This window comes from Cucurbita pepo, chromosome 14, assembly GCF_057944985.1.
Source record: "Cucurbita pepo subsp. pepo isolate OVF chromosome 14, ASM5794498v1, whole genome shotgun sequence".
Lineage (NCBI taxonomy): Eukaryota > Viridiplantae > Streptophyta > Magnoliopsida > Cucurbitales > Cucurbitaceae > Cucurbita > Cucurbita pepo.
The window spans coordinates 3,008,404-3,034,317 of NC_141811.1; the positions used below are offsets into that span (position 1 = coordinate 3,008,404).

Sequence of the window (25,914 nt, forward strand, 5' to 3'; positions counted from 1 at the left end):
TAAAGTTGTTACGTCATTGATGAGTTTATATCTGTATAATCAATAAGTACCAAAAATTAATATATCTACAAAGTATTTTAATAACAAACTCTTTAAAATAATATTTTCATAGACGGTAGAATGTTGTTACGTCAGGAATGAATCCTTATCTATATTTTTATCTAATACAAATAATTCTGCAATAAAAAAATACACGTATGCATCCATTATGTCGTTCTTCACTCGTCTCAATACTTACCATAATTGTGTATACGTATATATACATACCCGAACTACCATCCTCATCCTTAGAAAGGTCGGTTCAACGCTACACCGCTTTTGCATCAATTCCTTCCCTAGACATAATAAATTTTCCATCATTTTCTAAAGACAAACGAACAGGTTAGTATCCCGTACTAAGAGAAGGTGGCTTAGTGTACCTGCGGACTTGGTTCACTACAGGACAAGGAAGGGCTAAACTGGGATCATTATATCCGGAAGAGATGACTGATTTGAGTTTGAGCTCATCATCTGATCAGAGGGGCGACTCCTCCGTTATGGGTAAACGAGAAAATGAGATAATAACAATATCATAGCTTATAAAACATTAATTACATAAAAGGAGTCATTTTATTTACTTGGATAAGTTTAATAATAAAAAAAATTAATCCAAGAATATATTTGACACATATATGAAATTAAATAATTAATAAACTAAACCTTTAATTTAACCTAATTTTAAGAATTAAATAAATGCTAAAATATGTTAATTATGACTAAAAAAAATATTTTAATATAATGAAAAAATGGTTAATAAGACTTATATGACGATTTGATCTTGAAATCCCTAATAGATTTTTAAAAAATTTAAAAATTGAAGAAATTATTTATTTAATAACTTTTAATTTGAAGGAATAAAATTAAATATCAAATTTAACCAATAAAAATCTAAAATTAAATAGAGACATTTTTTTAATTAAAAAAAAAAAAAATCCTGAAAATGGCAGCGATCCTAACAATTTCGTATCAGAGGCTCATCCCTTGAGGAACAAGGTTTAATATTCCAACACGTCTCCCTCCCATCCTTCTTCCCACAATGCTCCGAAACTTAGCCTTACCCTCTTCTTCAACCCTTCCTCCTCTGCAACTTCTCGTCTCCTTTTCCCTCCCAAAACCCTCTCCCAATTTCTCCAAACCCTTCTTCTCCCAATCCAATTTCACAATCAAACCCATTTCCCCCTTCCCCAAAACCCTCAGACCCGTTTCTTCCAAAGGGCCCTCCATGAATCTCTGGACCAAGCTCGGATTCGGCTCCAGAGCCTCCGAGGCCTCCGCGGAGTCTTCGGCGATTGCGCAGGGTCCCGACGACGATATTCCGGCGCCGGGCCAGCAGTTCGCCCAATTTGGGGCTGGCTGTTTTTGGGGCGTCGAATTGGTGTTTCAAAGAGTGCCGGGTGTCACCAAAACGGAGGTCGGTTACTCTCAAGGACATCTTCATAATCCGACTTATGAGGATATTTGTACAGGGCAGACTTATCACTCTGAGGTTGTTAGGGTTCAGTATGATCCTAAAGAGTGTAGTTATGAGTCTCTGCTTGATGCGTTTTGGGCTCGACATGATCCCACTACTCTTAATCGGCAGGTTCGTTGAGTTTTTAACCAATTTTTATGATGTCATATGGTAATTGCCTCAATTCTTTGGGTTTCGTTTGAAATTTCTACTGGGCAACCTTTATTTTAGTAGTTCTTTTTGGGATTCTTGGAGTTCATAAGTTCTTATCAAGATTTCGATTTTTTTTAAAAAAATTAAGGACATTATTCCAATGGTTAGAGCTCCTATGTGTTTCAAATGGCAGTTCTGTGAATCCTTAGTCTCAATGGTTGCCTTGTTTCATCAAGATTCATGTAATTATCAGTTGGGTATGCAACTTGTGCATTTTTAGGCTATTTGATCGACATAGTTTCCTTTTCATTGTCTTGTTATACTTCCATGAATAGTGCTTATATGCCTTCTTCGATGCCCTTTTGCTCCCTTTTTGTTCGTTGGTTGTTCATTGGGGCTGTGGGGGTAGGGGTCAACTTGGAAGGATATTCTTAGGGAAGGTGAATTCGGAATCTGGAGTCGACACCGGATGGCCCCAAGTATCTCCCTACATCCCCCGCTACATTGTCACAATTACTTCTAAGAGTGAAGACTATCCCCATGGACCAACCAGGGTACTTTTAGCATCTTTTGTCCTCACTCACCTACTTAGGAATATTTCCAGAAGGTCGCCCAATATAGAATTGCTCCAAGCAAAGCATATTTAATTTTAGAGTTCTTATGATTGAGCCACCGAAAAGGAAAGTGCACCTTTGGTATAGGTAGTAACTTTCAATTCTTTTAAGTTTTTCTTAGCCATCCTATCCTCAAAATGGTTCTCATTTGGACGTAGTATCGATTCATTCATGTACCCCTCCTTTACTCGAGTGTTACATTGTGTCTTGGAGTAGGAGAGTTTACCAGCTTTCTTGGTGTTGGTTTCTTTCTGTTTTCTTGGAGCCTATGTTACCGTATGAACTTGGAGGATATCTCCATTGTTCCACTGTTTCTAAGTTATTTTCCTTTCTATAGCAATCAAATAGCAAGGGATTTTTTTGTGTTATGTGATCTTATTTGTGAGATCCCACGTCGATTAGGGAGGAAAACGAAACATTATTTATAAGAGTGTGGAAACCTCTCCCTAGCCGGCGCGTTTTAAAAACTTTGAGGGGAAGCTGAAAGGGAAAGTCCAAAGAGGACAATATCTACTAGCGGTGGGCTTGGATCATTACGTTATTCAATCAGTGATTTCAGGGGATGGACCCCACTCCGACCAGCATCTCAAATTACTTGCTAATCTTTGGATGACAGGGAAATGATGTGGGAACACAATACAGATCTGGCATATACTTCTACACTCCTGAACAAGAGAAAGCTGCTCTGGAATCAATGGAACGCTACCAGAAGTCATTGAACAGGAAGATTGTGACTGAGATTCTTCCTGCCAAGAAGTTCTACCGAGCCGAGGAATATCATCAGCAATATCTTGCGAAAGGGGGCCGATTCGGCTTCAAGCAATCGGCTGCTAAAGGCTGCAACGACCCGATCCGATGCTATGGTTAGTTATGTTGGTCTTGGCAGAGGGAATATTTAGTTTCCAGCTCCAACATTATGGTATCTGCAAGCTCTATCCCACATGCTTGTCATAAGAATCTTGAACGTATGTATGTATCTGTAATTGGTTTCGCTTTAATAATAAACCAATTTGTAGTTGCAATGAATGCTTTCCCTCAATCTTTGATTCGAGTTTGATTTCAAGTTCGGATTTTTTTCTTTTTTAGGGTTGATAGAGGTTTAAATTTCCCGTCATACATTGACTTAAATTTTTAGACTCGTGATTTGATCGTACAGATCCCTTCTAAAAAAAATTATTTGAGAAGTTGTAATATAGGATGACGGGTGTGACTTGAACCTTCGAAATAGGGTCGTAATTTATGTCAAGTTACTTAAAATTTAGATACTAAATGGGTTAAATATTGAATTTTTTTTTTTAATAACCTAAATTTTCTTAAATATCAAGAATAAAACAATGGTGGCCAATATTGATCTGGAATGATATTTATTTTGAAGACAGCCCAGCCTGTACAAAACCCTAGGGCTCCATGGCCCAGTTGACAGTGGGCAACTTGGGTTGGTTGGTTGGTTAGGTCCATTTTCTCTTTTATCAATTTTTTTTACTTCCCATATTTATTACCTTCCCTTAATATTCTCTCTCTATATTTATTATGTTATTTTAAATTTTAGACTATTATTAAAAAGACCGAAAAAAAGAAAAAAAAAACTCTATTAACTTATACTTGATTCGGAATAGACAAGATTCGGCCTACACTCAAGCCGCACGCAGCTTGAGAAAAGCCAAATTTTCATCTCTGGCTTCATATTGATTTATTGAGTGTAGTACTTGTGTCAACGTTCATTTTAATACTGACTTTAATGTTGTCATTTATTCGTGTATTGTACATTACCATATTTCAATGAATCGATTCATTGTATGACTATGGTCACAAGCTAGATGAACTGTATTTTGGTTCATAATCGCCAGCTAGATGATTAGCGTTTTGATTTTTTATGTCACATACTAAATGTTTAGTATTTTGGTTCATGGTCACTTATTAAATGATCAGAGTTCTTGGATTCGATTAGGGTAGGCTAGATGGCCATTTTTTTTAACGATTTTGAATGTGCATGTATGCATATCGAGTGTTCGTAATGAGCAAATTAAAAAAAAAAAAAAGGAAAATGGAAAATATATTATAGTACTCTCATTATAAAGCTATATAATACACACTATAATAGGGTGACTCATATATGGGCAAACTTTTTAAACAAGCTTACAAACCATATTATAATTAGAGATAACTAAGGCTAACCTTACATCCTCGCATTTTTCCTCCATATAATTAGAGCTTATAACATTATCCATCCACATGGATTTTCTCTACCCATGCCTGCTCTTGTCCTTCGTAACGGCCGACGGAGGATACTCGCCGCCACTCGAATTGCCATATCCGCCGCCACTCGAATTGCCATACCCGCCACCATCGCCACTGTCGGCAGAGTTACCGTAGCCACTTCCGGACCCATATCCACCACCATGAGCCCCACCACCTCCACTTCCATACCCATATCCAGATCCCGAACCCGACCCCGAACCAAATCCATATCCATAACCCTTCCCGAACCCAGTTGGGGAGCGACCGGAACCCGAACCGTAACCCCAACCACTCCCAGGGCTCGAACCCCAGCCCCAATTGTAGTCCCAATTAGGACCATGGGCAGAGCCATAGCCCCCAGTGGGGTTGCCACCTCCATTGGGCGATCCCCAATACATGTCTGGAGAGTTGAGCAGTTTCCGGCCGTGTACGGCGGAGGAAGCTGTGATGAAGAAGAGAAGAAAAAAGAGAGGAGAGAGATGAAATGGTGATGGTTTCTTCATATTTTTAATGGGGTTTTGAGAGAGAGAGAGAGAGAGAGAGAGAGAGAGATTTGAAATTGTTAATTGGAAGGCGGAGAGGATTTGTGTTGTGGTGGTGATCGTCGAAGTGGCATTTATAGTGAAACCTGTGACGTACTTTTCACCTTTTCTTTTTATTATTAATTATTATTAATTTATTATTTAATATTCATTATTATTTCCCCTTGTGAGTGCACTTGTCCATACTCCACAATTTTACCCCACAAAAACACCAAAACATCACATAAAAGTTATTAAATAATATTTATTTTTAGCATTACAATATATAAGATGACAAAAAAACAAAATAAAATAACACATCCTTAATATCAACCAAATCAAGTTGGTTTGATTGATTTGATTTTATAAAAATTTAAAATTATTTTGATCCGATCACATTTAATGTGAATTTTAATGGATGACAATTCACAATTTCACATGTATGCACTATTTATTTATTTACTTATAATTTTGTATCAAAAGAATAGACTCTATTCCGTTCAAAGGGTGTTAGGCCGGCAATCCGACTAACTAAGAGCAACTCCAAACTTGAGGAAGAATACGATCGCACTAAAACAACCAAATGAAAGCACGACCTAGTTGCTAGTTGCACTTTGTGGCAGGAACAGATCTTAGTCAATTACTGGCTTAGGTTTTGCGAGGGTACCAGTAGGCGCATGTAGGTGGGTCTCCCCTATTTTCAGGATGCAAAACTTGGGTGGGTCTAAGCACGGAAAATAAGTCATGCAAGAGACTGTTAAGTTAAGCCTTGTCATCTATTAAGAATATCCGTTATAGAAATTTATTACTGAAATCTGACCCGCTCCTGAGAAACCATATCATAATAATATAATTATGTTTATGAAAAGTGGATATTGAGGTGGGTCTAATTCTCTTTCCAAAAATGGGCTTGTAACTTGTTGTATGGATGTATATGCTCATCTAATGAAGCTATGTTGATAAGGTCAATTTTTAAAGGGAAAAATATCTCTATAGTGGGAGTTGAGTAAGGTTGACGTAATATCAATCTTTGTGCCCTAAACTTTTGGATTTAGATTCTATTTTTATTTAATTTTATTTATGAAATGTATGGTTACAAATTGATAAATAATCATATTCTAATTTTTTTAAATATGATTTAATTAATATTATAATATATAATTAAATTAAGGGAAATTAACACTAAAAATCGAAAGCAAAAAAAAAAAACCCCTCATCATCCAAAAGATCTTAAAAAAAAAAAAAAGTCAAATTATTTGAAAAGGATTTCTCTTCTATATATTATCCTTTTTGTCTCCCATTCTACAAATTTCCCTTATTTTTAAGTTACAAATTTGCGCTATTTATTAAGCTAACGGTGACGTAAAAATGTTTATGAGTTAAGTTTGGTCAGATTAAGTTATTTTTTAGACTCAGCCCAATTATTTGGTTCGTAAATTTTTCAATTCAAGAAACCCTCCAATCATGAAATATTGGGTTGGGTTAGCTTAAGTTGTTTGAACGATCGATGCATCTAAGAATTAAAATTGCATCTCAAGTTGTCTGATAACGAATATTCACTCCACAAGTTGCTTCAAATCACGAAAGCATGATTAAAAAACATTTGATTCATAATTTTTTTAAATCTTTTTCGAAACGAAATGAGTTGGGAGTCATTTTCCGACTAAAATCTTTAGAATTTTCACGAAAAAAAACATAGATACTGAATAAAAATTTATAAATTCCGACCATAAAGAGAAGAAAAAAGAAAACGTCAATTAATCCTGTCTTTTTCAACTAAACATGCCTAAATCCTCATTTTAAAATACGAGCTAAATTTTATAAAATACAAATATTAAATATTTTAACGAATTTACACATTTTTATTTTACATTCTTATACGTGCCTTACACTAAATATTAATATGAAATTTTTATTTATATAATTGTAAAGATAATAATAATAATTATAATTATTATTTATATATAATTTTGTGATTTTTTTTAAGCAAAAAAAATTTGTGAATTTTAGTGTATGTTAGATTTTATCACCTCACTTTCAGTTAACCGACTAAAGGGAGTGGTGGTAGGCACCTTTGGATTTTAACAGTCCATTCCAGTGAAGCCACGTGGACCAAATGAAATAGAATTGGACCGTGATGGAATTTATTAGGACAGTTTCTTTTTCTTCTTTTCTAGGAGGATAATTTGTACCGTGACATTAAGTGGGAAAGAAAGATAACGACTTTGACTTCCACGTTCTTTGGTTGGACGGCTGTGATTCTCTTTAAATATTCAAACTCACCCCTTTAATTTCTTGCCACGTGTACTCCACAATTTCTTTTTCTTAACAATAAATGTATTATATTATTTATATTATAATTATAAAGTATTAATTAGCTAACTTATATTTAAATTTAAATGGTTTAGTATTATTACTCTATATAAAAAAATATGGAATTCCACTTAAATAATAATAATATCTTAATTAATTGAGTTATATTTAAATAATGGTATTTTTTAGTTCAATAATTATACTCGAACAAACAAGTTGCTTCAAATATTTAAAAATATAATATAAATTTCAAAACATTGCAAAAAGGGGTTGACTTATTTGAATACCACTGGATTATGTAATGATGAGTTACATGCTTGATATTTTTCAAATTGCTGTGGACAAATTGGAATATTTAATAATTTTAGAAAATCTTGAATAAGTGGGTTTGGATATAGAGAATGGGTTTTGATATTTAACATAATAATTAAAAAAAACCATTAAAAATTAATATAATTTCTTTAAAAAAAAAATCCAATTATTAGGGGAAGTGTTTCAATTCTCGAATGAAAAAAATGGTGGAAAGTAGACTTTTCAAGACGTTCCGTCGATCAAAGAAGGTTTTTAGTAACAAAGCTTGAAGATATAAAAAAATTACACGAATAACGAAAAATCCAATAAAAAACACCTTTTAATAGACCCGAAAAATTCACTTGAATAAATAGTATTATTGAACCAATATGCGTAAGAAAATTAATATCTACGAATTAATTGATCGTTTCGACGTGAAGATAGCTAAAACTCACTCCTACCATTACATAAAAAAAATGGTCGATCACATTTTCAAGAAATATGATTGAGAAAAACTATATAAAAGGTAATTTCCGATACAAATCCTACGATTATTCATTGGATTTCCGTTACAAACCCTAAGATTATGAATTGAGATTTCTTTTCGAAATACCACCGATTATACATCATTTAGTTTAATTAATTAAGCTGATTGGTAGTTTAATATGTTATAAAACGAAGAGATCTCGGGTTCGATTCTATATTAATTTTTTTATTGAATTAAATTAATAATTTAATTTTTTAACATAATGAAAGGAAATATGATATTACACAAAAATATCTTGGCACACAAAGAGGAAGGGGCAAAAGGAATAGAGCACTAGAATGGATGAGAATGCAATGATGGTCAGAGAAAACACATGCCTATTAACTTCCATAAAATATCAGAAAAAAGTGATGTTTTTTTTAAGGGCAGAATCCATGTGGGTGTCCTCTAAATTCATCCACTTCACCCACTTCCCAACCCATTATCCTCCCAATTTGCAAATTGAGCACATTTTAACCCTCCTTTTTTAATGGGCCCAATTCATTTACATTTCAAACAATAACTCGAGTTCCATTATGGCCCAAATCCATGTGCAATACTATCCCAACTATTTTATTAAATTCTTCATTTTTATTTTCATATATTATAAAATATGTACCCAAAAATATTGTCCCTGTAATAGCTCAACTCCACTGCTAGTAGATATTGTCGCGTCTGTTAGGGGAGGTTTCTGTACCCTTGTAAGGAATATTTTGTTTCCCTCTCCAACCGAGGTGGAATCTCGCAATACACTTAAGACCACCACTAGCATATATTGTCCTATTTGAGCTTTTTCTTTTAGATTTTCTCTCGAGATTTTTAAAACGAGTCTACTAGAGAGAAGTTTCCACACCTTTATATAAAATGTTTCGTTTCTCTTTCCAATTGATCTGAGATCTCACATGAATACAATTTTTTTACTCAACCAATGTGAAGGAATTAAATTGTATGTCTTTTAACTATATTCAAGTTGGTCAAGAGAGATATAGTTAAAAACAAGGCTAAGTTTGAAAAATATTGTAACAGTCTAAGTTCATCGCTAACAGATATTGTCCACTTTGACCTGTTATGTATCATCGCTAGACTCACGATTTTAAAAATGCATCTACTAAGAAGAGATTTCCACACCTTCATAAGAAATGTTTTGTTCCCCTCTCGCGTGAGATCTCGCAAATATAAAATAAAATTATTATTAAAGAGAAATTAAATATATTTTCTAGGTGGAATTTTCATTTTGGTTTTGCCATGAAGCTTGCCATTGCTTGTCATAGAAGGTGGCTTCTTCAGCTAGCTTTCTTAAGCCCTCAATATCTTGGGTTTGCCTAAATAGTAACACACCAATTACTGTTACAAAAAGGGCTGATTTGCTTATGAAATTCCCACTTTGCCCAACTATTCCAATTCCTGTTAATGCATCCACTAGATAGGCCATGAAGAACCCTATCATTGCTGCCCTACCTACACAACAAACCAATTTGAGAATAGCTCAGACAAAGTGATTCTTATTCGTACGGTAGTCTTGCAATTTTTTTTAAAAGTTTAAGGTTAAGATTGCAACGTTACCGTTAAGTAGTTCGGCATGTGGGAGGTAGGATCTGGTGAGCCATGCCCACCAAGGTATAATGGAGCTTCTAAAGAGCACTGGTTCGTGATTTGTAGCTGTTTCTGGATACAATTCAAGAAACTTCCTCCTCTTTGCTTCTACATGTCCAATCCATGTTAATCCAAACTTATAATTCGTCATAAACATGTTTAATTAAAGTATAAATAAGTTTATTTTTTAATCTAACATTATCCGATGCACTCACCTGCGACGATAACACCTTCCCAATCCATCTTGCCATTCTTCACAAACATATTGAGATCCCATGTCCCATTTTTCCATCTCTCATCTGTGAACGTTTTGCCATGGTTCAAATCATCAGTATCTTCCTCTAGCTTGTCCGTAGCTGATGCAACGTTTCCATGACGTTTGGGAGCGTCGAAGGCATCTCGGTCACCAACATCGGGAGTTCTGATTAGCTCTGGGGTCGGGTTTTTCGTCATGGAGGAATGGGTAGGTCGGGCTTGACGGGCATGTTGTTGGTTCTTGGAGACATGATTTGAAGTACATGATCTTGGAAATGAGGCAGAGATAGCAATTGAAGCCATGTCTGAGATTTCTAAGCTCTTTTGGCCTTCCTTTTATGTTTAGTGGCCGCTTGTTTTGGCTCTGATTTTGGCCTTCTCTGATAAAATCTGGTTTGGATTGAAAAGAGAGAGAAGTTGCCCATGCAAAAAGAAACTTATCTTGTCACAGCCCATGCTGGAATTGCAGGTGAGGTTATGGGCGTTTCGCAGGTCATTCCTCGATTTAAGTTAACACTAAATTTTACGACAGTGTCTGATAGAAATATCGAGATCTTAATTTTATGAAAATATTAATAAAATAATGATGTAGATGACAAGTTGCTTGACGGAAATCAAAATTCTTTAGAATTTTAAACGAGTTCGAGAGGAAGCAGCAGGAAGTACTCTTGAAGTATAAATCTTTTAGAATTTAAAACTTCGATACATTAAAATGTTGTACGAAAACTCGCCATAACAATAATTATAACATTTACTTGAATTAAGCCAAAAAGAATGATCCCAAGTGATGGGAAGCTCTTGGAAAGTTAAGTTTATGAAAGATTACCTCATGAGCTGCTATCCAGCATCCACCAACTACGGCATACTTCTTTCCTGTCAACACACAGAAGAAGTAAATGAGAATTTGCAGGGAAAAGGGAAAAGGGTGTTTTCTAACCTACTAGTAGAGCACATTGATAAAGCGATAAATTACGTGTTTTCTCTTTCGTCGATCGATTCCTGCATTCTTCATATCGTTCTTTGAAATCCCGGAACCAGGGGGAACACCATACTGCATTGGAGAAAGGGGTGTACCAGCAGGAGAAGCTGCCATAGCAGGGGCTGGGGCCGACACAGGTGCCTGAGCTGCAGGTTCGAGTAGGGGTCGAGGTAAAATGTGTTTCAAACGATTGTTCCGATAGTTCTTCCAGAAGTAAAATTGCTGCCTGTGTGTCAGTTCCTAAGACATTCCAAACGACGCAACGGTCAAAATACTACGAAATAGGAAAAGGGCAATTTCAGCACATAAAGAGCAAACCACTCGGAAAGCGAAAAATTATCTTCTCTCGGGAATCGATGGACGTCAATCAGTCACGACGAACATGAAATGTAAAAGTTAACCTTGTTGGCAGGATGAGCCATTGCATTTCGGAAGTTTGCATTTTGTAGAAGTTCAAGAAAAAAGAGGCAATGAGGATACCTAGAAGAAACAACAATGAATTCCAAAGCAGATTCAGTTCTAATTCTTCAGTTCAGGAAAAGCTTATGAAGAACATGAAGGAAAGATCTTACTCACATTATGTACTTAATATACTCTGGCTGTTGCCAATATTGAAGGTACTTCAAGTAAGCAATAAAAGCTTCGTCCTCGAGGTAACGATTCTGAGCCAAATCTGTATAAAAACTCGGTGATCAGCCATCAGAACTCGGACCATAAAAAGCATTTGATTCAACATTTCGATACCGATTTGAACGAGCATCGTTCGTTAAGAAGCATATCCTAGTGAGTTCGTGAAGATGGCAACCACAAGAAGTTTAAGTGACAGGTTCAGAAACGTACTTAAGTCGTACGAGACCATAACATATCATCGAAAGAAAGATCAAGCAAACGAGCACCCATCTCGTGAGTTGAGAAGGCTCATAACAGATTAATTTTGTAGTAAAAACTGTAAGTTACATTTGCGGTCAAGCTTAATCAGGGCATGGAGATGCCAGTTCAGGGCTGTTCCCTTCCCTTTTGAGCTTCTCCTCAAGGTTCTAAAAAGTGTCTATTAGGAAGAGGTTTCCACACCCTCCTAAGGAATGCTTCATTCTCCTCTCCTACCAATGTGGGATCTCACAATCCACCCCCTTTGGGGGCCCAACGTCCTCGCTGGCATACTGCTCGGTGTCTGTCTCTGATACCATTTGTAACAACCCAAGCCTACCGCTAGTAGATATTGTCCTCTTTAGACTTTCCCTTTCAAGGTTCCTCTCAAGATTCTAAAACGTGTCTACTAGGAAGAGGTTTCCATACCCTCGTAAGGAATGTTTGATTCCCCTCTCCAACCAATGTGGGATCTCACAATCCACCCCCTTTGGGGGCCCAACATCTTCGCTGGCATACCGCTCGGTGTCTGTCTCTGATACCATTTGTAACAACTCAAGCCTACCGCTAGCAGACATTGTCCTCTTTGGACTTTCCCTTTCAAGGTTCCCCTCAAGGTTTTAAAACGTGTCTACTATGAGAGGGTTCCACACCCTCATAAAGAATGTTTCGTTTCCCTCTCCAACCGATATGGGATCTCACACTTTGGTTCTGAATACCTAAATCTTTTCATTGTCTATTTAGCTCATTAGAATTCCAAATTGAAACTAAATTCAACTGAAAGAGTTTGGAAGTAATTCTCTAACTAAAACATGAAGAAACTCGAAAATCTCTATCGTTTTGGAACATCCAATAGCTTTTTCCTCACTTCGAGCATTAGAAATCGTCCTAACATTCTATGTATAGAAACCCTAAATTATGCAAAAACGTACAATGAATGTAGGTTGGATTGGCAAGACATTGAACAAATTCCAATTCGAGCAAGAACCGCTGCCGCCCGTCATCAGGATCTTTGTAGACATTCGTAGGCCTGGTAATGATTCGCCAAACAGGAAAGGAAAATTGATTAATTCACAAGCAGCTCAACAAAACAGGAAATTCGAATTGAAGCTATAGCAAAATGGAAGGAAGAATTAGCTAAAAAGAAATAAAAGAGGAGGGGAAATGAGAGAACACGAGAAGGAACCAAGAAACACACTTACGATGATGGATTATCATCTGCTTCTTCGTTTAATTCATGATTAGAAGCCATTGATTCCGACAAGTTGAACTTTAAAGCTCGTGCGATCGAAGTTCAGAGCTCTCAACAATGGCTACATTCAACCCCAGAGCCGCAAGCGATTGAAATAGATGGCGCAACGCAATGAAATACGCCCGCGCTAACGGTGTTTTGCTGTGCTGTGTAAATAAATTGATTTTTTTATTTTGGCTTTGGTCTCAAAAACATCCAAATTCAAAGATACATTTACCCAAAGTTTTCATAAAATTTTAAAAATAACTACAAATTTTGATAGACTATTTTATTTTTTTTATAAAAATGAACTTTTTAAATTTTACCAGTATTTTTTAAATACAGTCTAATTTTAAACTTTTAAAAAAAATTTAAAAAGAAAATTAAAAAAAAAAAAATACTATGGTTTAACTTAATAAGAATATTTTTTTTAAGATTTTTTTTTAAAGTTTAGAGGGTTATTGAAACTTTTGAAAATTTATAGGTAATTTTATTAATTTAACTATTATTATTTATTTTAATTTTGAGTGAAAAATAAATTGATTTTTCTTTTAATTTAACTCTAGGGAGAAATTCGTAGTACATACCGTGTGTAGGAACATATGGTACAAGTTTTAACTAATTTGTAAAATGTTTCATAATAATTTTTAGAACGAAAAAATGTAGAAACAGATGGTAGAAGTTTTAACTAATTTACTTATCATACTGAAAAGTATAATAAAATTTGGTCATTTTGATGTTCTTCAATATTTTTTTTGCATACCAACTATTGTACGTATACATTCAGATCAACTATTCTCCGTCAAATTAACAAATTCGAAATCTTCTCTAATAAAAATCGAATTTTTTTATTTTTAATCTACAACTTAGAATTTGTTTGAAATACGAGAAAAAATCAAACAAAAAAAGGGAGAGGATTAAACTTCATATCAACTTATAATTACTTCTTAAATAACAAAGAATTCTACATCATGATCAGTTACAATTCACCATACACAAGGATACGTTCTTTAGTTTCCTTAATTCTCTTTCTTCCAAATTCTCTAATGGTTGATAACATGGTTCTTTTTAGCTCTTCCACACCCAACAAAATGTAAACCACAAATCTTCATCCCCCTCAAGCTAGAAACTGCTGCCAAGTTCATAAACAACCCAAGTGGGATTGTTGAAACATGAATAGAGTAGTACAATGTTTTCCACACCCTCCAAGTTATGGAGATTGTAATCGAATCCTTGACGAAGGAACCGTAGATCCCGAACAATAGTTTGCAGTAATAGTACGATCATCGTATCTCCTAGTAGGGTCTGTACCGCATCGGCCGCCTGAACCTTGGAACCCTTCTGCATAAAGGAATATAGAAACTTGAATTATAAAGCTGAAAGAGAAAGGAATTGAGTTTTCAACCAGATGAATATATGATCCCACAAGTCCCTTCAAGTCAGGAAAGAGAGAAGAAAAGAAATGGCCTCAATACTCTATTTCCCCTTTAAATAATTTCCAGGCAGGCGCTATCGTAAATGTATCCGTCCCCCATCTGTAACGGTCCAAGCCGCTAGCAAATATTGTCTTCTTTGGGCTTTCCTATTCGGCTTCCCCTCAAGGTTTTTAAAACGCGTTTGTTGGGGATAGGTTTCTACACCCTTATAAAAAATATTTATTTCTCCTCCCCAACCGATGTGGGATCTCACAAACCACCCCCTTCAAGGCCCAACGTCCTTGCTGGCACACTGCCTCGTGTCCACCTCCCTTCGGGGCTCAGCCTCTTCGCTGGCACATCGCCCGATGTCTAGCTTTTATACCATTTGTAATAGTCCAAACCCACTACTAGCAGATATTGTCTTCTTTAGACTTTCCCTTTTGGACTTCCGCTCAAAGTTTTTAAAACACGTCAGCTAGGGAGAGGTTTCCACACCCTTATAAAGAATGTTTCCCCCAACCGATGTGGGATCTCATACCATAAGACAGTTGTATACATACAATAATGCGAACTGGAAAAGTTGGGAAGTACATTTATTCCTACATAAGATATTACCTACACGAAAGACGAAAATTTGTACAAAAAAACCTGCTAATCAGAAAACTATCCTCCCAGAAAAATACTGTGACTTGCCAATTGCATATCAGCATTTCAACATGGACTGAAAAGCAATGTAGTAGTTCAGCACTTACCCATAACCATACGAAGGAGGAAAAGGTGCAGAAGGGATGAAAGGCCGACGACCTCGAAAGCCAAAAGAGTTTGGTCGCCTTCCTCGGAATTGCTTCATGCCAGGCACATTTGTCCTTTTAGCAGAGACCTGCAAAATGTACCAAAAACTGACCATGGTCAGGGACACAACTCAATATTATGTATCCACAATTGGCGTACAAGAACGGGTACGTGCAAAAAAGCTCCTACTCGCCCAACCATGGCAAAGTCTACTTAACAAAAGCATGCCTGCTAAAGATACTTTCCCCCTCTATATACACTCTTCACTCATGACTTCTCTCATCCCCCAACGTCTTCCTTTAATATACATACATTATCGGTGGCCTATTAGTGAAATAAATGAAAAGGAAAATTATAGCATAAATCCGAGTTCAAGGGACCTTTAGTTGACGACCATGCAACTCCGACTCATTCAACAGCAAAGCATTCTGGATAGCATCAACCTCCACGAACTCGACATAAGCAAATCCCTTGGGATGGCCAAATTTGTCAGTCAAAATTGTCACTCTATTAACTGTTCCACACGATTGAAAATGCTGTTGGACCTCTTCAGGAGTGCATGCATAGTCAACCTGAAGTAAAAGCCACGACAGAAATAATTATTTTCTATTGAAATATGATGTTAGAAAGCATGCCCAAGGGGAAATAACACTTCAATCTTCCATCCGTCAAGACTAAAAAGGATTCAGATTAGGAGAATGTGGCATGATACATGAGTGGCAAATATCTTTACAAATTGAAGCCCAAAGCTCCTTTTGGCATGATACATGAGTTGCAAATCAACATTTTTATTCGAGGTTTTTAAGATTATAAGAGATAATATAGGGGAAACAATTAACGAGTGCAAGACGTTCGACATGATAGCAGCATAACATCAATTCATGAAGGGGTAGCAACAAGAAGAAACCCGGACAAGTTAGAATTCACTTCTTTGCTAGATAAATGCAATGCAATCAAGAAAGGAACAATGGAAATTCTTAGGACCCTTTACCGACAGAGCGTCGACAAAGTGGAAGAATTACAAGAGAGGCGTCCTAAAATGATTGTCCTAGCTGTTGTTTGCTCCATATGAAAGCGGAGGAGGAAGACTAAAGCATTTATTCTCGAAGTCCTCTTATACCAACAAAAAGAATATATCTATATTTCTAATCGAGTATGACTCCTTGATGAAACTTTGTCGTTGTTTTAAGAAAGAAATTGTAAAAGTTAACAATTAGACAAGCTTTTCGACTTTTTGTTCCAGAACTATAGATAGTTCAAGTATAAATCGTAAAGATCAACCGATGGTTGTCGGATGACAAAAGAGAAAGAAAATGAGACCAGTGCTAAAGAGGTTGGGGGATGAGAAAAGTTACGATATACAGATCGAGAATCTCACATTACCAACATATACAGATCGAGAATCCGCTTCCTCCTTTTCAGCCTGCGTTGCAGAGGTACTGGATGAATCTTCTTACACGTTAAAAGGAACACGTGTTAGTTACAAAGACCTATAATAACTTAAAACAATCAATATGTTGTGTTGATACGTGAAAAATATTACAGAATATGACAATATTAAATCGACATAATCGTTTTGCCTTAAGTAACTATCAAACGTGACAACATTTCCAGATTCAAATAGCATGAGTAGGAAACAAAACAAGAGAGAACATTAGAAGAAATTTGTCAAATATCATTGAAATCTAGAAAGGATTAAAACTCTCTGATTGATTACGAAAAAAATCTAAAATCGTCGGTTACAAATAACAATTCACAAAGCTTCAGAATTTTCAATATCTAACTATCTATGCTTTGTTTTGTTGTGGTTTGATGAGGAACCAGATTTGAAGAACTCTTCCATTCAATCACAAAACTCTCCTATTTTCCCCCAAAATCAATTTCTAGGTCTTAGAACTTCAAGCAACCTGATTATCGATTCAGGCAGCAATATTCGATCCCGTTGATATGAAAATATATGATTTTGGAATGTTCCTGTAAAGAACAGCAACTGAATCGAAGTCCACGAAAGAGATAGAGCCAAACAATGTCTATCCTACAAATGAACTACAAGGCTTAAGCAAGCAACGTAGATCCTACCACCACGTCGAGAATAGGATCCAATAACCAGCTTACGGAATTACAGAGATGAAAGAGGAAAATACCTTGAACAGCGCCCATCTCCTTCTCGACCTTGGCCTGCATTTCCCGAAGGGCACCGGCCTCCTCTTCGATCTCCTTAAGCCTCCTCTTCATGTCCTCCAAGTCCTAATCAATTCAAAAACACAGAGAATCAGAGACGAGGCTCCATGAAAGACACGGGGAAGAAGGAGAGAAGAAGTCGAAAAGCTACCTTCGAGTTGGCGCTACTGGGTTCGGCTTCGTAATCTTCTTCGTCGGCCCTACCAGAGGACATGTCGAGGTCGGCATCCATCTCGGCGTCGTCAGGGATATCGCCTCCATAAACTTCGTGGTCATGCTCGTCGTAGTTGAAATTGCGATCCATCTCCGTCTCCGTCTCCGGTGGCCCCTCGATCGGTTCGATTAGGTTTCGGATCCTGTCTGCGACTCTTGTTTTCATATTCTTGCTGTTTTTATTATTATTATTATTATTATTAAATATTATCATATCTGTAATTCCTTCTTTTTCTCATTTAAATGTATATTATGTTAATCTTTTTTAACTCAATAAAGTGCTTATTAGTTATTTTAAAAAGAAAGTTGTTTATTAACAAAACTAAAAAAAATATTTTTTAAAACTTTAAAAATATATATTCCCTCCTAACCGATCTCTAATATCAATTAAATTTACGAATATATACCGTTTTTTTAAATATTTTTTTGTTTTTTTTTTTAATTTACATTCCATCACAAACATTTTTATCCTTGATATCACTGATTTAAATTACCATTTAAAATGTACCAAAATGATATTTTCTTGAATTAAAAAATAAATAAATATTTTCTTATATCTCGCAATAATTAAATCATAACTATAATTCTTATAGTTTAAATATAGTACTAAATCGGTATAATTAAAACCCAACTTGAATCTCTAGATTTGGGTTTTTATTAATTTAATCATATGAAATTTAAATTTTAAATCTAGTTATTTTATTTTTTAATTGTGAATTTTTATAGGTTAAATTAACTAATATATATGTTATATAATATTTTTTGTATATGAAGTTATTCTCCAGTTAATTTTTTTATTAAATTATACAGAAATATTCGTAAACTTTGTCATTTACTTTTAAAATATTTATATTATTTTAAAAATTGGAATATTATCTTTAACTTTTAATAGAAACTTCAAAATTGTGAAATACAACTGTTTTAAAAATAAATAAATAAATAATATTCTATACATATGATGGTATAGTGATTACTCGTCATGAAAAAGTAGATTTTCACATCGCTTTAGATTACTGTTGTAACGTTATGAATTTCAAATTTCATATAAAATTCAAAACAAATTTCACTTTAATAATAATTTTAGAACATTTATTAAACGACATAGATAATGTTTCAGTTTGAAATAATATAAAAGGTTTTAGTATTTAATTATTTAACAAACATTTTATTTGTATACACATCTATTTTGTTGTTGAGAATTGTTGGCAGTGTCTTACATTGGTTAATTTAGAAATTGATCATGAAGTTAAAAATAAAAGAATACATCTCTATTGCCTTGAGTGATTTTGGAAAAATCTAAAGTAAAGTTATTAGAGCTTATATTAAAAATAAACAATATTATTTCATTGTAGAGAGTCGTGATTTATAACATACTTATCCCACGAATAAATATATCATAAGTTTCTATTTAATTATTCACGAATAATTATTTATGAGATAACAATTACGAAAGAAGATGAATAAACCTATATTTCAAACATTGTGAAAAGGAAAGGAACAAGAAATTTACCAAATGAAACCACTCGTTTTTAAGAATTGGTCACGCGATAAACATTTGCAAAAAGGACGCCACCAAGAATGTAATATTATAATAAGAAAAGAAAGCTCATGCCTTTGTAGGACCCACAGGAGAGTGGTTGGACTTGGACTTCCCCGGCTGACCAAGTTTTACCGCGCTTTTTGTTTTTGTCTTTTTCCCTTTTGAGTGGAAACGTTGAAATTTTAATACTTAACCTTTTAAGATAAATAGAAAAATAATTACCCTTTCTATTACATTCAATTTTTCAATTTTTACGGTCTAATTTAGAAGTTTTACCACAAATTATGTTTTTTTTTAATAAATAAATAAATATTTTTAAATTCTTAATTAGTTGGACTTTAAAATAACTTTAAATATGTTATTTAATAGATAATATTCGTGTGTTAAAATATATAATGATTTAATACATAATAAAAAAATTAATAATTTAAGGAAGCTCGAACTTTTTATTAATATATGTATATTAATAATTAAATGAAGTGGTTGAGAATTTATAGAATATCAATAATAGAACGAAAGCCTTTAAATTAATTTAGACGATTGTTTTCTATTTTGAGCCGAAGATGAATATCGAGAGGAAGGAGCCTCCGCGCTTCTAAACGTATAGCAAGTCAAAGTCAACTCTCTCTCTTTCCCTTGTCTTGTTAGGATCAATAAATTCGTCCGCCATTTTTTCCCTCTCACTTCCGGCCATTTTCAGCCTGATTCCCCTTTCAACGGCCACGATGATCCTGATCAACTGTTCCTACTGCCGGACGCCGCTGCAGCTCCCGCCAGGCGCTACCTCTGTCCGATGCGCCATCTGCCGCGCAGTCACTGTCGTCGCCGATCCCCGAGGTTTTCCCCCGCCGCCGCAGCAGCAGAGTTACTCTCCCGGCTACAGTAACCCCTTTCCGCCACCGACGCAGAGTTACTATCCTGGCCATCACTACCCCTCTCCGGAGCCGCCGATGTACCCTGCCGGCCGCAGCCCCAAACGGGCGGTGATTTGCGGGATTTCGTACAAAAATACCACACACGAACTTCAGGGCTGTATTAATGATGCTAAATGTATGAAGTATTTGCTGATCAACCGCTTTAAATTCCCCGATTCCTCCATTCTCATGCTCACTGGTAATTTCTCATCCTCATTTCCATCGATTTGCTTTTTTATGAAGATCTGAGAAAGAACTTGATGAAATCAGAGACTGAATTATTACATTTTAATAAATTATTGTTCGATTAAGCTAAGTAGCTGGTTAATTATTTGATTAATTTTGTTGGAGGATGAAAGTCCCACCTCAGCTAATTTAAGGAATGATCATGAGTTTATAAGTGAGGAATAGAAACTCCATTGGTATCAGACTTTTTTGGGAAGCCCAAATCCATGAGAACTTATGCTCAAAGCGAACGATATCATACCATTGTGGAGAGTCGTGTTCTTCTAACAAATTTGGCTTATGTAATTCTATTTTTTCATAAGATTAGTCAATGATGATTGGACACGAAATTCGAAGTTGAAGTTGACAAATAGTTGATGTCGAACCTAAAGTCGACTCAATCCTAATTAATCGAATTGTTAACTGGTTAAACATTCATTGACAACTTTTGAGAATTGAATTGATCATATTGCAGATGAAGAAACTGACATTTATAAGCGTCCAACAAAGCAAAACATCAGAATGGCACTACATTGGCTTGTGCAAGGCGTTCAAGCAGGGGACTCTTTGGTGTTCCATTTCTCTGGCCATGGTTTGCAGCAGAAGAACCTCACCGGTGACGAGATCGATGGCTTCGATGAAACGCTCTGCCCGTTGGATTTTGAGACCGCGGGAATGATCGTCGATGACGAGATCAATGCAACCATAGTTAGGCCTCTCCCTTACGGTGCTAAGCTCCATGCCATCGTAGATTCATGCCATAGTGGGACTATGTTAGACTTGCCATTCCTATGTCGGATGGATAGGTAAGCTTCCGTTTGATAACGATTTTGTTTTTTTGTTTTTTTCTTTTTTAATAACCAAAATTGCTTTCTTTTAAATATATATTGGGCAGGAATGGAAGCTACAGATGGGAGGATCATAGGCCTCCATCAGGTGTATACAAAGGAACAAATGGGGGAGAAGTGATATCTTTCAGTGGTTGTGATGATGACCAAACTGCTGCAGACACACAAGTAAACTCTCAAACTCTTTTGCTCGTTGTTCGTGTCTGATTAATTCATTTTTAACCGCCCAAATCTACCGATAGTAGATATTATTTTTGGATTTTTTTTCAAAGTTTTTATAACGTGTCTTTTAGGAAGAGGTTTCCACACTCTTATAAAAAAAATGTTTCGTTCTCCTTCTCAATTGATTTGGGATCTCACAATTGAACACAAGTGGTGTGTCACCAAAGACACTGCCCCGATGAGTCCCACATGATTGGAGAAGGGAATGAGTGCCAGCGAAGACGCTGGGCTCCGAAGTGAGGTGGATTGTGAGATTCTACATTGGTTAGAGAGAAAACAAAACATTCTTATAAGGGTATGTAAACCTCTCCTTGTCAGAAGCATTTCAAAATTTTTGAGAGAAGTCCGAAAGAAAAAACCCAGTGAGCATGTGTAACTATTTTCTTAGCCAAATTCTATCTACGGACTGTAACGAGCTAAAATCTATAAATCCATAATATCTTGATGCTATAAATCAGGTTTAAAATTAAAAAAAACAAAAGATTAAGGTAAGTGAGAAGAAGAATTAGATTGAATGGTATAAAGAGGAAGAAATTAAGCTCTAAAAGATGAAGCTTGATGTGAACAGGCTATGTCGAAGGTTACGACCACTGGAGCCATGACTTTTTCTTTCATCAAGGCCATTGAGAGTGGACAAGCAACTACCTACGGTAATATGTTAAATTCGATGAGGTCCACTATTCGAAACACCGACGTTAATTCTGGAAGTGATATCGTTACAAGCCTTATTACCATGCTTTTATCGGGCGGGACTTTATCAGGTAGACTCAAACAGGTACGCTACCTTTAACTCCAATTATTCTATTGTGTGATTTAAACTTTCGACAAATTAATATTACTTTATGTAAGAATAAGATGCATTAAAACTATATTAATTTAATTAATAGAATTTAAATTGATACAATTATTTTTAGTATATAATTGTCACACCGGGTTGGATAAATTTTAATAATGTATAAACAAATTTAATGTCATACGTAATTCTTAATTAAAATTTAGTAGATTAATTTTAAAAAGTAAAATATTGATTTTATTTTTTTATTTTGCTGCAGGAGCCCCAGTTGACTGCCCATTCAACCTTCGATGTGTACAGCAAGCCATTCTCGCTCTAAGTTATTATTCCACTAAAAAAAAAAAAAAAAAAAAACCCTCCTCTTCCGGGTTATATAATATTGTGCATTTACAAGTTCGAACAATCCATTTGTTCTTGTTAATTGAGACAATATTTTGTTGCTTGTTGACCAACGATTATAAAATACAAGCCAGAAAATTAATGAATCAAAATTAGGATAGTTAAATAAATAATTATTGAAAATATTATTTATATTTAAATGTAAGTAAGAAAATTGATCCATATTTTTTATTATTATTATTTTTAATTATGAAATTTTGAACACCATTAAATGTATGTCTATCGAGTTGTGCTTATGTTGACCGCCATTATTATTTTTTTTCTAATTTAAATGTAAGTAAAATAATCGATTATTTATATGGTTGATTATTGATGAAATAATCATAGGTGTGAGATCCTATACCGATTGGGGAAGAGAGTGTGGACACCTCTCCCTAAAAGACGTGTTTTAAAATTGTGAAGTTAACGACAATACGTAATCGACTAAAATAAACAATATCTACTAGCAATAGGCTTAGACGGCTACAAGTGGATTGTGAGATTATACATTGGTTGAAAAGAGAACAAAGTGTTGAAACCGCTCCCTAGAATATGCATTTTAAAATCACGAGGCTGATGATTATACATAACAGACCAAAACAAACAATATTTATTAGCCGTAAATTTAGACTGTTACAGAATGTATTTGATCCACTATGTTCACAATAGCAAGTTGTAGCAATTTAGTCAGTAGTATATGTAATAATTTAATTTATATGGTAAAAAATCAAATCAATTTAAGTTTGATCGTTGAATATATAATATCATAATATTTCAAGGTCTGGATCATTATTATAAAGAAATTTTATTAATTTTTAGTTACGAAAACTAAATTGTTACAAATTACTTATAATATTTCCGATGATAAATGTTTTTTTAACCAATTTTTTAAAAGCCTTATCCACTATATTAGAAATACTATCAGCCCAGCCCAATCAGACATGAATATTGAGTCAGCCCAAGTTAGAGATTAACAACCTAGGGTTTCTACAAATATATTAGGGCTCCCGCTAACAAGATTTCAGTGGCTGGAAGTCGAAAGAGAAAGGTCACTCTGCTCCGCCGCGTTGTAAGTGCTTGCCGCCTTTGTCTTCTCCTCATCTCTTGATTGGGTTCTCCTCATCTCTTGATTGGGTTCTCCTCTTCCGTATCTCATTCCCTGTGGCTATACGAATGACTTCTCATCTTTGTATTTTGGTTGCAATTTGAAATCCGTGTGAATATTGTAAAAGATAATTCTATTGTACTAATTTCTCCTTCGAAGTAAGTTCGTCTCGATTCTCTTCCTTCGACTGCATTATTTGATTCGAGTATCATTTTAGGAACGCTTAGCATTGTCATTCATATACGAAGTTTTGCTCTATATGTGATTGTCTTTGTTTTGAAATATCTTGTATACAAGCGGCTGGTTTGTGTGTCGAGATCTTTTACAGGAATCTGCCGCGTAACATTTGCATTCATTGATTAAGAATACTCGGTTGCTGTGGCCTTATAAATGTCGTCTGAAGAAAATGTTTTTTTTAGGGTTTATCATGGGATTATATACCTGATCTGCATATATATTCCAAACTGGTCTCCATTTTTGGGTCTGTTTTCTTGAAGAAAAAAAATCTTGCACAAAAAATATTTTAATTGATCTCGTGATATGGTATATTTTTCTTTTCGATTTTTGAGCCAAAATAGTTGGTGGATTGGAATTGCTTAGGGTTCTTGCTCTTGTCCTTGTTTCCTTCTAATTGAGGCTGTTTACTTCTGGTTTGATAGAGGTAAAAAATGAAGCACAACAATGTTATCCCTAGCGGTCACTTTAGGAAGCACTGGCAAAACTATGTCAGGACATGGTTCAACCAACCTGCCCGGAAAACCAGAAGAAGAAATGGTTAGTGTTGTTTTTTTGTTTTGTATGTTATTTTCCTGTGCTTCCTCTGGTGTCTGTGCATCACCGTATCATTAATTTTGCCTTAGATATGGAACTCTAACACTAGTGTTTGATGAATCTACAATCAGCTCGTCAAGAGAAAGCTGTGAAGAACTTCCCCCGGCCAACTGCTGGACCACTCCGTCCCATTGTTCACGGGCAGACATTGAAGTACAACATGAAAGTGAGGGCTGGGAGGGGCTTCTCTCTCGAGGAATTGAAGGTATCCAGTCCCCCCATTTCTAGTTTCTATTTGCCTGACCTTTCCGGCCCTTTTAATGTCTTGGCGGTGGGGTTTTGTAGTCAGATCACTTGGATCAAATGTTTTTCAGCTCGGCTTTCAGGCTGCATGCTCTTAGAACTGGATCTTCTACATAGCTGTATATTTTATGCATGTACATTCTGTTATGGTCACTGGGAAGGATTTATTATCTTTACTATCTTTAGTTCACGATCATTTATATGGCATCTTAACTATCTAGTATTGGCCCCTTAGGCTGCTGGTATTCCCAAGAAGCTAGCACCTACAATTGGAATAGCAGTTGACCATCGCCGAAGAAATCGCTCTCTCGAAAGTCTACAGGCTAACGTGCAGAGGCTGAAGACATACAAGGCGAAGGTGGTTGTCTTCCCAAGACGTGCTCGCAAATTCAAGGTCAGTTTGTCTAAAATCATACGACTCAAGTTGGATAACTTATCGACTACTTGTTATGTACTTGATCTCAACATTTTGGCTATGGATGATTTAGGCTGGTGATTCAACTCCGGAGGAGCTCGCAAATGCCACTCAAGTCCAAGGACCATACCTGCCTATTGGACGTGAGAAGGCCCCAGTTGAGCTTGTGAAGGTCACTGAGGAGATGAAATCATTCAAGGCATACGACAAGCTACGTATCGAGAGGACAAATGAACGACATGTCGGTGCTAGATTGAAGAGAGCAGCAGAGGCCGAGAAGGAAGAGAAGAAGTAGATTGCTAGAACAACTGCTTAGAGGTCGTTCTATTTTCCTAATTTTTGGTATTTATTTTTACAACATTTTGAGCTTGACATATCTTCTGGACTTAATTTGGTAGATGAAAGTTCCGAGTTCATGGATTCAACGGTTATTTACCTTGGTTTTGTTCATGTAGTATTGTTACTAAGTTGTGGTTTATTGCCTCCAAAATTGCTTTGCAGTCTTTGCATTGCGTTTTTTATGGTTGAATTTAAATTCTTGCATCATTGTGGGCACTGGGTCCAAATCTCAGCGGTAGAAATGGAAAAACTATTTTTTAAATAAAATTAATTTTACTTAGAATTAAAATTTTGAATTAAATTTATTATTGAATTATTTTTTCAAGAGTATTTGATTAGAAGATAATTCAAAAGGACTCCACATTTGAGAGGCATTTAATTTTAAAA

General features: G+C 35.4%; 7 protein-coding genes across 9 annotated transcripts; 3 read left to right on the plus strand and 4 right to left on the minus strand.

Moving 5' to 3' along the window:
• The first annotated feature begins 1,003 nt into the window (after positions 1-1,003).
• LOC111810708 (peptide methionine sulfoxide reductase A1) lies at positions 1,004-3,278 on the plus strand. Its single transcript, XM_023697464.2, has 2 exons — positions 1,004-1,621; positions 2,873-3,278. Exons 1-2 carry the CDS (start codon positions 1,076-1,078, stop codon positions 3,122-3,124), a joined length of 798 nt encoding a protein of 265 aa, XP_023553232.1. The 5' UTR covers positions 1,004-1,075; the 3' UTR covers positions 3,125-3,278.
• Positions 3,279-4,301: 1,023 nt separating this feature from the next.
• LOC111810559 (uncharacterized) lies at positions 4,302-5,077 on the minus strand. Its single transcript, XM_023697278.2, has one exon. It carries the CDS (start codon positions 4,995-4,997, stop codon positions 4,500-4,502), a length of 498 nt encoding a protein of 165 aa, XP_023553046.1. The 5' UTR covers positions 4,998-5,077; the 3' UTR covers positions 4,302-4,499.
• A 4,242-nt stretch (positions 5,078-9,319) lies between these two features.
• Positions 9,320-10,296, minus strand: LOC111809743 (light-harvesting complex-like protein 3 isotype 1, chloroplastic). Its single transcript, XM_023696144.2, has 3 exons — positions 9,954-10,296; positions 9,709-9,846; positions 9,320-9,603 (listed from the first exon to the last, which is right to left on the minus strand). The coding sequence occupies exons 1-3, from the start codon at positions 10,294-10,296 to the stop codon at positions 9,362-9,364; spliced, it is 723 nt and encodes a 240-aa protein (XP_023551912.2). The 3' UTR covers positions 9,320-9,361.
• Positions 10,297-10,656: 360 nt separating this feature from the next.
• On the minus strand, positions 10,657-13,249 carry LOC111809744 (mediator of RNA polymerase II transcription subunit 31-like). Its single transcript, XM_023696145.2, has 6 exons — positions 13,042-13,249; positions 12,772-12,869; positions 11,549-11,645; positions 11,374-11,452; positions 10,967-11,212; positions 10,657-10,866 (listed from the first exon to the last, which is right to left on the minus strand). The coding sequence occupies exons 1-6, from the start codon at positions 13,089-13,091 to the stop codon at positions 10,849-10,851; spliced, it is 588 nt and encodes a 195-aa protein (XP_023551913.2). The 5' UTR covers positions 13,092-13,249; the 3' UTR covers positions 10,657-10,848.
• Positions 13,250-13,991: 742 nt separating this feature from the next.
• Positions 13,992-17,845, minus strand: LOC111809633 (polyadenylate-binding protein 1). 2 transcript variants are annotated; one of them, XM_023696001.2, is made up of 6 exons: positions 17,613-17,845; positions 17,425-17,527; positions 16,659-16,732; positions 15,661-15,852; positions 15,241-15,368; positions 13,992-14,411 (listed from the first exon to the last, which is right to left on the minus strand). In XM_023696001.2, the coding sequence occupies exons 1-6, from the start codon at positions 17,838-17,840 to the stop codon at positions 14,366-14,368; spliced, it is 771 nt and encodes a 256-aa protein (XP_023551769.1). In that variant the 5' UTR covers positions 17,841-17,845; the 3' UTR covers positions 13,992-14,365. The 2 variants fall into 2 exon arrangements, with proteins under 2 accessions (XP_023551769.1, XP_023551770.1); XM_023696002.2 differs by having other exon boundaries at positions 16,659-16,729; positions 17,613-17,844.
• A 1,917-nt stretch (positions 17,846-19,762) lies between these two features.
• On the plus strand, positions 19,763-22,664 carry LOC111810307 (metacaspase-1). The gene is made up of 5 exons (XM_023697000.2): positions 19,763-20,327; positions 20,829-21,159; positions 21,249-21,369; positions 21,992-22,198; positions 22,476-22,664. Exons 1-5 carry the CDS (start codon positions 19,940-19,942, stop codon positions 22,533-22,535), a joined length of 1,107 nt encoding a protein of 368 aa, XP_023552768.2. The 5' UTR covers positions 19,763-19,939; the 3' UTR covers positions 22,536-22,664.
• An 865-nt stretch (positions 22,665-23,529) lies between these two features.
• On the plus strand, positions 23,530-25,717 carry LOC111810690 (large ribosomal subunit protein eL13z). 2 transcript variants are annotated; one of them, XM_023697438.2, is made up of 5 exons: positions 23,530-23,663; positions 24,359-24,473; positions 24,602-24,735; positions 25,009-25,167; positions 25,262-25,717. In XM_023697438.2, exons 2-5 carry the CDS (start codon positions 24,368-24,370, stop codon positions 25,481-25,483), a joined length of 621 nt encoding a protein of 206 aa, XP_023553206.1. In that variant the 5' UTR covers positions 23,530-23,663; positions 24,359-24,367; the 3' UTR covers positions 25,484-25,717. The 2 variants fall into 2 exon arrangements, with proteins under 2 accessions (XP_023553206.1, XP_023553207.1); XM_023697439.2 differs by lacking the exon at positions 23,530-23,663 and adding an exon at positions 23,708-23,857.
• The last annotated feature ends 197 nt before the right edge of the window (positions 25,718-25,914 follow it).